The following is an 11,757-nucleotide window of genomic DNA, read 5'->3' on the forward strand; positions in this document are numbered from 1 at the left end:
ATTACTCGTAGAAGAATGCCGTTCATGTATACCAATCATGAACAAAATGTCAATTGTCCCGAAGGATAGTTTAATAATTCATTTATTTGATCAAGAATGTAAAAAAATCGTTGATGAGAAAAACCACATGGCAATATAGCTTTCTTTTTGTGCAATAATGTAAATTAAAAGTATATTATAGTGATGATTACGACTAATCTCTCTGATTCATTGCGAACTCCTCTGGCTATAAATTTAAATTACAGTGTGTTGAATCAGGCTGATGTGGTGAGTAGACACAATGATGTGACCTGTTAAACATCCCCTTGACATTGTGACTGTGCTGTTACATCGGATAGATACAGTTCAATTTAAAACAAGATCTACCCTGATTATATAATTCGGTAGCTATTACAACAGGTGCTTCTTTAATTTCTTGACAATGTCTTCGATGCATTTCTGTAAGTAACTTCGAGGCCGCAATAAAAAAGTCAAAGGAAAAAGGAGAGTGTTGGAAGTATTACTAATAGTTGCTTTAAATCAACAAATAAAACCAACTCTTTATAATTAAGCAGGTTTAAATGTTTGGTGCCGACTACTTAATTTGAGAGCACCTGCTTCGTCGAAGAGTTGATTGTTGAAAACTTGCCAAATTCGATTTTCTTTCCAAATTATACAATTTGAGGAAGTAGAAATATTTCAACAAGTTGTGGGGAGAGAAGCATAAAGCGGAAAACTAATTTTTTCTATATCTTCTACTTCATTTCCCAAATATTCTAATTTAATCATTCAAATATTTTCTTCTTATTATTCCGTCGTAAGATTTTCACATCAATAAATTGCATCAAAATACAATACCGAAAAGTTTGGAAGAACTTTTTCATACATGAAAATCTTTCATCTAATCAGAAGGTAATGTCGAAATGTCCCATTAAAATTTAGATAAAAAATTTTGATGTCTAAAAAAGAAGCTCGAAGAAAAACAGAAAAAACTGAACAAATCCAGATATTATTAAAATTGAATTCCAGCCGTCTAACTTGTCATTTACTTATCCCATGTAATTTATCACAGAATCAAAACTTTGAACAATATCCATGAAAAATCTGGTGAGAAGTATTATTGAAAAATAAAACAAATAATTTTTTTAAAAATAATTGAAACTTTTCATTTGTGAAAATCGATAGAAGTTCTCGCAGTGACGAGAAAAGAAGAGAGAGTTAGAGAGATTTTTTCTAGGAGACTAGGATTTAATCATCCAAATTTAAAAACTTACAATTCACATTATTCAAATACTTTAATTATTTATAAATCATAACATTCTTATAAGTTATAATAGAGATTTTTACTTTGAATATAAGAACTAATTTTTTTTAAATACATACTTTTTTATTTTTTTTAGATATAAAATATTAAAGAGTGTTTTATATTCGTTAATGAGCCAAAAAAAAAGAGGACTTATTTCAAAAAAAAGTACAGTTCTATATACTTTTCTCTGAAAATAGACCCTTAATAATGAAAAATAAGTTTAACCAAATAGCCACAATCATATAACCTTTTTTTAAATTAAACAAACGGTCTCACAATCTTAGAGATTTCTCAAGTGATATAATAAAATTTTGAAAAAAATTTGTATTCCCACAATCCCATTTTACATGTTCATTTACCAATCAATTTGATTATATTTTGAATTAGATTTTCCTGTATGATGTAATTAGAAAAAAATAATAAAAAAAATATATCATTAGAAAATATATTAGCCTATTTTAATACAACTTTCAAATTTTAAAAATTTTGAATAGATAATTTATAATATTTAATTAAAATTAGTCAATTTGACTCATAGAAAATTAAAATAAACATATAAAAAGTAACCATGGGTGTCTTCTTCTTTCACCGAATGGAACAGACAGACAGGCGGTGAGTGTAAAAAGAAAGTGTAGGGTATAAAAGAAAAAGTCATGCAGCAGCGAGGTTACGTGTGTTTGGCAAGCGCTTAAAAATCCGGCTTCTCGATTTATAAATTAGAAACATTAATTTGTATCGTTCGTGTAAAAATTAAAAAATATTAATTTTTATTTCATAACTTTTACTTATTTTTCAAACATTTTAATCATCTTATAATTGTTTAGCTGCTGCCCCTTTATAAACATGAAATGATAAATCCAGAAAGGTGGGAAGATGTTGTTTTGTGAATAATTACGGCTACCAGCTGTTCCACATGACAAGCCTATGCTTATTTAAATCTACACCAATACAAGTAAGTTAGATTTTGTCCTCATGTGGTATTCTATTGTTTTAAATTCTTAACGTACTCGTCAGATTTTAAACAATAACGCTAGCTTGAGTCGTCCAACTCTATTCTTACTTTAACAAATAACATACTCCACAATGTATATGAACACGCCAGGTCGCTAGATATCCTAATATACACGAATAGCTTTGTGTTTCTACGCTGCCCAACTAATTACAGGGAGAAGAACAGCTTTGTCAGAAGCTTCAATCAGTACAGAATTTAGAGGTGGCAATACAACTTTCTATCTCTCGCTTCACTAATATATGCGTACGTGTCTGCAGTTAGGTATTGTATATACACGTAATTTTTTTTGTGGTATGTCAGTTTGTTTTCACCGATCTTGATAATACTATTACTAAGTTCTTGCATGTAGGGCTTCGAATTATTCATTAGTTGCTGAATACTCGTAAGTCGTATCTAGCTATAAGATTATATATTCGCCAACCTCGATCAAACCAAGTGTTATGGCCGTACTGTCTAATATGATTAGGTTAGAACAGACTAATATTTAATTACTAACGGCGCGGATCAAGCAGGTTTATGCTTTAAAGAGGTTTCAGTCTTAGTGGTCGTCACTTATTTCTAACGTTTGCAGGCTCTCTTGTGTTTCTTCCGGCACGCTCTCTGATCAAGTAAACTATATGATCGATGGATTATTCATCAGAATACAGCTTCTCACAGTTTGTAAGTTTTACTGTTATATCTTTACGTAATACACAACACAGTAAGTAGAATTTATTATGTTAGTAGATTGGATCAAATGGTGCCTAGCCATTCGATGTTCTGGGATCTTCTGATTGCCTTATTTCATATGCAGGGAATAGAAGATCCCAACTTTTTTCTTACCAGCAATATTGTGAACCCCATATATAATGATACCGACTTTGTGTCTCCTTATCTTGAGAGCTACACGAATTATGAGACAAGTTTGAATCAGCAGAGTGTGGAAGGTGAGGTACTTGAGATCAACACAGCAGATGACAAACTTTCCCGCTCTAATCAAGTGATTAATACCAATATTCCTGCTTCTTCCACGGACAGAAATTTAATATCTTTCCGATACCCTAGCTCCACACCACTAGAAGAACATCATCATCAGTACGATGATGGATTTGTCCACAAAGCAGCAGTGCAACCTCAACAACTATTTGACTTCTCAGGCAACGAGTCAGAAGCTTCGTTACATAAATATAGTCAAGAATATCTATGTGGTGATCAGGCGATGAAAATAGACAAAAGTATCACGAATAAGAGTCATTTACAAGTTCATGAGCATGTTGTGGCAGAAAGATTAAGGAGGCAGAGGTTGAACAAGCTGTTCATAGGTCTTTCAGCTACCATACCAGGCTTAAAGAAGGTACGCTACTTACTGATTCTACCATATACTAACGGAATCAATTGTCTCTCTTAAATCAGTATATTATTTCTTCAAAATTAAGTTAGATTCATGCAGTCTAAAGAATGAAGTTCAACTGTTCAAGTATATGAATGCACATGATGTTTTTTGATCTGTTTGCAGTTGGATAAGGCGTCGATCCTGAAAGACGCTATTGAATACATAAAACGACTAGAGGAACAATCGAAGGCACTTGAAGAGGAGGCTGGCAAGCAGTTAGGAAAACCAAAACATCCCAATAGGATCGATACAAGTGACTACCACTCGAGTGCATTGATCTCTGATATCCAAGCAAGATTTTGTGAAGGGGAGATACTTATAAAAATACACTGCAAACAGCCCAAACAAGTGACACATAAATTACTAGGAGAACTCGAGAAGCTTCACTTGACTATCATCAATTGCAGTGTCATTCCATTTGACGAAAGCCACGACATAACCATCATAGCACAGGTACTAAAATCGAACGCCTTTGATATTCAAATCGCATTTGTGTGGTGTATATGAATCTCTCCGCGAATGTTTTATATATGATGTCATGTTATCCTGAATATATAGTTGATTAGTTCTTCTTGTCCTTGGTCATTTTGAGGATGAACCACTACAACAACATTACTCATTACCTTGGAGTCTTGGAGTCCTCATTCTTTAAAATTCGATAAAATATAATCTCCTAGTTTCAAATTTATTTTTGTTCTACAATATTTTTAAATATCTGACAAACTAACGATTATGTTGTACAACGTAATCAGCATGCATAACAATTGTTTTTATAAATCGTAGGACTCTATGTTCTATAATATGTAATATGACCCGCGATTTATAAAATTAATTGTTGTGCACATTGATAACTGTAGTTAATAATCTTTAGCTTGTTGGATGTTTTAAAATATTGTAGAACAAAAAAAATTGAAACTAAAATCGCTATATTATATTTGATCCAATTTTAAAGAATGAATACTCCAAGACTCCGATTAAATGAGAATTCCAAGAAACTTTATTCTATGATAATAAATATCATAGAATTTATAAGTAAAACCTCTTAATTATAAAGCAATTCATGGTCTTTCAATCGCGGACACAGAATCTAAAGCCGACCAAGTACTCTTCCTCTATGACACGCACAATATTCTTTCCCCGATAGCTTTTGATATTTTTCTTCCACATTTCATTTTATTCAATGGTCTATTGCAACCATTAGAGTACATTTGCCAAACCCTAAAAGTAGGAGCAACCATAACAAACAAACATACAAGATATGCGCATGCGGCCTTGCGGGCACTGAACAATTGTCATGCACAACCAAATCCATTTATTAAAGGTACAATTCTTCATAACCGACCAGGTTACAACCCGATCAGGTTTTCGTCCTTAAACCTGACCAATTCTTCGTAACCGACCAGGTTACAATCGACCACCTTTTCCGGTCGGTTTTAGTGGTAAAACCGACCGTTTTCCTTCTTAACCGACCGTTTTTTGGCGGTCGGTTTTGTCCTTTTTTTTTGTAGTGAAGGGAAAGGGGCTTGAACTAAAATATACACTGTTATTGCTAAATTTTGATATTAAAATTTTCTTTTGATATTTGATGGCACCATGACCATATCCTGCCGCCCTACAACATACTACCTTTTTGGTTTAGGCCCCTGATTAACGCGGAGGCGTTCTACGAAATTCCATAAAAGAAGTCTTCCTTTCGTTCTAGGTTCCTAATTTGAAGGGGTTCTATGAAATTTCGTAAAAGAAGTTTCAGAATCATGTAGAACCCCGTTCTTTTTCCGTTCCGTCCTCAAACATCCTGTCAAGTGAATCACCCGAAATCCTGAAACAGAACACCCTTGTTAATAGATTTGTTCCGTCCTGAAACACCCAAAACATCCCGTCAAGTAAACCACACGAATCCCTGAAACACAACACACCTTTCAACACCTTGCTCTATCTCACGTGCCAACTTAGAGGAAAAAAAGGATAAAAGGAGGGAAAAAAGAAAGGAGAAGGACGAGTGGACAAAAAATACTCAAAACAAAACTCTATTGAAGAAAACCTTTGATTGGATTGTAACAAAAATCCTTACGACCCATCAGATACTATGATAGCATTATAACCGTTCCCTCTGTCCCACCCAAATGTTTATATTTGGGTTGGACACAGAGGTTAATAAAATTTGTAAACTAAGGATAAACAATTAAGAATAACGGTGACACACACACACATATTATATATATAATGTACAAAGTAGGTATATCATAATATGGTACAGTTAATATCCGCTCCACAATTTTTTTATAACACGTTGTGATGCTTTGCACGTATCTACATTGAGCAGAAATTATTGTTTTTGATCAGTTTTTCCCTAGTCGTGATATATTGAAGGTCCCAAATGTCATTATTTTAAGATAAATGGGCCTCAATGCTAGTTTTTGAAAAAATGGCCTGACGATCATTCAAAACACAATTTCATGTTGTGAACACAACTCGAAGTTACATTTTCAGCTGGAAAACATAATTTGAAGTCGTATTTTTATAAACGCAACATGAATTTACATTTTGAAGTGACATTTGGGGACTTTTTGAGAAAATGACAATAATGATCTTTTGCTGTTAATCATTGACATTTGTGGCCAACAATATATCTAATATATTTTCCCTTTGACAGAGAAACGATGAGTGTCGCATTTCAAGAAAAGAGCTTATTACAAAGGTAAATCAACTATTCTAAGTGTGATATTCTCAAGTCGGGTGGAATGCATGCATCATGCATGCTAATGTGTATCTGTTGACCAAGATGTGCAATCAACAGCTAAGAAGCTAATGTATTAAACAACTCAAGGGTCGGTTTGGGTTTGCTGTTACAAATTGCTGTTTGATAATTTTTTTGATATGTGTTTATTTTGAGTTATAATATTAAAAAAATAATGTTTTTGATGAGGTTTGATAGTGAAATCTGTAACAGCTTCCTACAAAAATTGAAAAGCAACATTTTCTAAAAGTATGGGAGGACCTGCTTTTTCTAACAACAGCTTTTCAGCTAAAAGACGCTGTTCGGAAATGCTGGTTTTAGATTTACCAAATAGTTTTTCATCCGCTTTTCAGAAAAAAGCTGCTGTTGATGTCTGCAACAGCAACGCCAAACAATACCTAAGTCGTGTAATTTATATTGAGTTTGATTTGTTATTTGTGTAGCTTCTCCGTTTATACTTTTTTATCTCTTCCTTTCTCTAAATCGGGTTATGTATGTAATTAATGTATGCACAAGAGCATGAGATCGTTAAAATAAAACTAAATTAAGTTTGTTTTATTTTTTGTTGTATTATAGATTTAATTTTGATGCCTATTCAAATTAATTCTCAATTGTATACCAAATTAAATTAAAACCTTCACGTATGTCTTACTAAAACTTCATATCTTTATATTAGCAATTTTGCAACTTTAACACAAGAATACGTATCGTAACAAGTTGTATATTAATTCATTTTCACGAGGACTAATTAAGCTGCTAAGTACCAATAACTATCAATCTTTCAATTCAAGTTAAATGAACTATGATGAAAATTTTAACATATACTACTCCTGATATAAAAATACACACAACCTTAATGAAACAAGATTTAAAATATCTAGGCCTTTAACTTCATCTTGAGTTTACAGTATCTTTCATCATCTCTATTTTTATGTTCAAACCACTAATTTAAGATGCATAAATATTCACAATGACCTTCTGTATCTCTTTTGATTTTAACTCATAAGATTAGCTCCCATATCCTTATACAAAATTTATCATGAGCAACATTAACGCATATCCTTAAATTGATCACTTGGAGTGATCATGTATATTCCTATCCTAAACACAAATTAAAAAATATGTTAATCCCAAGTTACATTGTTTCATTCGGTCTAATCAAGGTTGTATCCTCCAAGCATCACAAAGATTATCAAATATATTTCAAAGTTAATTACTCCTTGAGAAACATTACATACAAAGCAGATTTAAAATACTATGATGAAATTTTTAACATATACTACTCCTGATATAAAAATACACACAACCTTAATGAAACAAGATTTAAAATATCTAGGCCTTTAACTTCATCTTGAGTTTACAGTATCTTTCATCATCTCTATTTTTATGTTCAAACCGCTAATTTAAGATGCATAAATATTCACAATGACCTTCTGTATCTCTTTTGATTTTAACTCATAAGATTAGCTCCTGTATCCTTATACAGAATTTACCATGAGCAACATTAACGCATATCCTTAAATTGATCACTTGGAGTGATCATGTATATTCCTATCCTAAACACAAATTAAAAATATGTTAATCCCAAGTTACATTGATTCATTCGGTCTAATCAAGGTTGTATCCTCCAAGCATCACAAAGATTATCAAATATTTCAAAGTTAATTACTCCTTGAGAAACATTACATACAAAGCAACATAATCAATTATACAAACACAGAATACAAGAATCAAGAAAAACACTTATATATAACTCAAGAATCCATCAAGACTCAGAATAACATCTCAAATAATGACACAACAAAAAAGATAAATAAGATGAAAGAAGATAAAACTCGTTGTGATGCGACTTTAATATTCAATATCCTAAATGTTGTTGTCTTTCTCCAAGTGCCCTGTGACTTCTTCTCTCGGTGTTTAATGTTCTCCCTCTCTCTATATATTCTATGTGTTTGCACTAACTTCCCACTACCTGAAAAACTGAATAATAAACTAAATAATATCTAATATATATATATTACATATACAAGTGTTTTTAATGATATTTTATAGTAATATTCTTAAATTGAATATACTTCTAACAAGAAATTTCATCAGTTGCTATTCGTGGGCTTTTTTGACAGTTGATGGCAGATTTAAGTATTGAGCCCATTATAGAATTAAAGGCCTTTTCCTAAGATTTCCAATAACTGCTTAATTGCGGGCCTAAAGCAGACTGGTAGAACTTGAGATACAGCCCTAACACGAAAAGCTGCAAAAGTTTTTTAAAAATTCGAATTTTGTATGGAATAAGCCCAAATATATATTGCAGTTCAACTTCCAATCCACCAGTTTCTCGAATACTATAACAAAAAATTTAAAACACATTCCAATTTCATACAAAAATATACTAAAATATACGGATAAACTAACAATATATACCCACGTACCAAATATCCCCACACTTAATATTTTGCACGTCCCCGGGCAAAAAAAGAAATAAAAAGAAAATTATTACATCTAAACTTATTAACACCATTTTTGTAGGTGACACAATTGCATTGAGCATATGCAGAAAGAATTTTAAAGCTCTAGACAACCCCAGTAGGATGAGTTTTGTCTTGTGAGGCCGGCCTATCGTGAATGTACCCTCAAAATCCATCTAAATCATGTGACTTGACAAGGATGATAAGAAAAACAAGTACCTATGAAATATCAAGGATTCAATGCACTGTAATGTAACTCCACGCAAACAAGCTCACATATATTCTCTTAACTTAAGAATCGAGGTAAAATGTGACGTCTTGATGTAAAAAGTTAAAGTATTCATATAATTAACCATTTGGATATGTTTATGGACTCAACCTTCCATGTCAAATGCAAAATATGTTGATAATCATGAGAGGCATACAAGAGTGTACTTTTAAGAAACTTGGGATTTTTACATGTAACAACAAGCAATACCTTACCTTTCATTCACAAAATAAATACTCACTCAAGAATAGGCTAACTGTATCACTCAATTCCATCATAAACATAGGCATGCTTGACACTTGACATCGATCCAACTAAGAGACCACATGCATGAATGATGATAATCAAAAGGTCATTTATTTAGGTTGTCATGGGTAGGGGAGAGCATGGGCCGGTTCGGCTTGGTTTTAGGTCAAAACCGGAACCATAACCATATATCTTTGGTTTTTAAAATCAAAAATGGAACCGCCGATTCAGTTTCGGATTCGGTTTAAAAACCCCGATTCAGTTATAATCGGCTTGGTTTCGGTTACAAAACCGGTAAATATAATATATAAAAGTAATATATAAACAAGATAAATTAATACACGCAATTCATACATAACAATTAATACCAGAGTATAGTTTAGCACAAATAATAGGAGTATATAAAAGCTTACAGAAGGTGCTTTGTTTTTTGTTCTGGTCTTTGAAAGTAATCTACAAGTTGTCCACTTTCTTCTGACATGAGAAAAATGGAGAAAAGGCAAAAATAGAGAAAAGGTAAGCATGTCCTCTCCGGGCTTCAATTTCAGAATGCAACATATAAACTGAAAGTTAAAGACTGATGTGTTAAACATTCGAATAGCATTTTTAATATCTAAATGCAATATACATCATATATTTATTAATATATTACATATATAATATTTATTTTTTAATTATTATTTTAATAATCGATGCGGTTCGGCTCGGTTTTCATCGGTTCGGTTATATGGTATAACCGGAACCAAACCATTTTAATCGAATCGGTTTTTAATTTTTCGATTTCGGCTTCAGATCGGTTATATTTGGATCAGTTTTCTCTGGTTTTTCACGATTTCGGTTCGGTTTCGATTTTAAATCGGTTTTTTGCTCAGCCCTAGTCATGGGGATATGGATAAGGTGTGTCAGGAAAGGCCAAATAAGGTGAATTGTCAAAAGCTAGTGTTAGGTCCCGGCTGAAGGGTTAATTAAGCTAGAAGGGGGAAGGGGGGGGGGGGTTTTGAGTAGGTAAATCACCAATTAAAAATGATTATGTCATTTTAAAAAGTTTTCACCCCTTTTTTAAAATCTTGTATCGAGAGTTACGACAATTATATGTGGAGGTGTAAGCAAAGAAAGAAATAGATACCACACGAGGGATTTTTATCCAGGTTTGTGATGGCGAAACCCCTAATGGATCCGCTCACCCCTAGTCCAGTCCCTGAGCTCCTCCCCGGACTTAAGATGTTCACTTTAAGAAGAAATATACTCCTTACAACATGCGGAAAAGCTTTTACAAATATAAATCTTGGTCAGTAACTCCCCGTACTACCTCACTATAAATATAACTTACAAGACTCGTCTTGGAAGTTGGAACGTAACTTCCTGTTACTTCCTCAAAGTCGTTGTATCTCTAGGTGTAGTCTTTATACTTCTAAACCTTTTGCCTGTATTGGATCTTAGGTATTAGGTCTTGGGTCTTTCCTCATCTTCACGGTGTGATGACTATTAACTCCCCTTCAATACGTTAAGAACTTGGGTGTTAATTAGAACGAAGATCACCTCACTTCACTTCACCACACTACAAAAGTTAGAACACAATATCTACGAACAAATATCCTTATTTATAAAAGTTTTTGTTTCCGCAAATTTTAGTGCAATCTTAACCACGTTTAAATTAGTCGATTGTAAAGGTGATTATGTCGGTGTTTAAGTCGATGGTTCAATTCGACAAATTAAATCATGCGAAAAAATATGAGTTGTTGATTTTAATCAATATCAAGCAAGTCACACAAATTGGACACGCTACGAATATTAAGATTAATTATTGATAAGTGATTTTGAAAACATCAAAGTCTAACAAAAAATATATCACACCCACTCACACGTACGAAATTGAAACAAATAACTTGTTCGGTTAGTATCCCTACGAAAGCTAAACACATATAGGGGCGTTCACCGGTGCAACGACAATTATATCATACGAAATAAAATCACGTTACTTAATCGATTACTACCCAATGATAGCAGTAAGGCCCAAATGAGATTTTTCACCGAATAAGGACATTTGTATATTTGTGCGAGAAATACACAAATAGCACGTAGCAAAAAACAACACTAATTAATAATAATGCACCCACAATGTATCGAGTGGCTAGCTCGAGTATTTTTGAATAAAGAGAGCTTTAAGATGAAGAGAAATTTTGTTTCAAAAGCCTTAAAAAACGGTCGGTTAAGACACAAATACATGAAGCTAAAAATAACCACTTACACGACAAAATGCAAAAAAGTTCGCCGGAAAAATTCGTCAGAGTTTAGAACAGATTTTGACTTATGAACGCACTTTGGGCAGCTCTTCGGTAGGCCGGAAAGAGTGATGAATGAGAAAGCTAAGT

At 32.9% G+C, this 11,757-nt stretch overlaps 1 protein-coding gene across 3 annotated transcripts; it reads left to right on the forward strand.

Moving 5' to 3' along the window:
- Positions 1–2,357: 2,357 nt before the first annotated feature.
- Positions 2,358–6,781, forward strand: LOC108212513 (transcription factor bHLH18-like). 3 transcript variants are annotated; one of them, XM_064090761.1, is made up of 5 exons: positions 2,358–2,558; positions 2,869–2,957; positions 3,091–3,630; positions 3,793–4,122; positions 6,323–6,781. In XM_064090761.1, exons 2-5 carry the CDS (start codon positions 2,922–2,924, stop codon positions 6,383–6,385), a joined length of 969 nt encoding a protein of 322 aa, XP_063946831.1. In that variant the 5' UTR covers positions 2,358–2,558; positions 2,869–2,921; the 3' UTR covers positions 6,386–6,781. The 3 variants fall into 3 exon arrangements, with proteins under 3 accessions (XP_063946831.1, XP_063946832.1, XP_063946833.1); XM_064090762.1 differs by having other exon boundaries at positions 2,358–2,540; XM_064090763.1 differs by having other exon boundaries at positions 2,358–2,498.
- Positions 6,782–11,757: the final 4,976 nt, after the last annotated feature.

The sequence above is a fragment of the Daucus carota genome, chromosome 3 (genome assembly GCF_001625215.2).
Source record: "Daucus carota subsp. sativus chromosome 3, DH1 v3.0, whole genome shotgun sequence".
In the NCBI taxonomy this organism is placed as follows: domain Eukaryota; kingdom Viridiplantae; phylum Streptophyta; class Magnoliopsida; order Apiales; family Apiaceae; genus Daucus; species Daucus carota.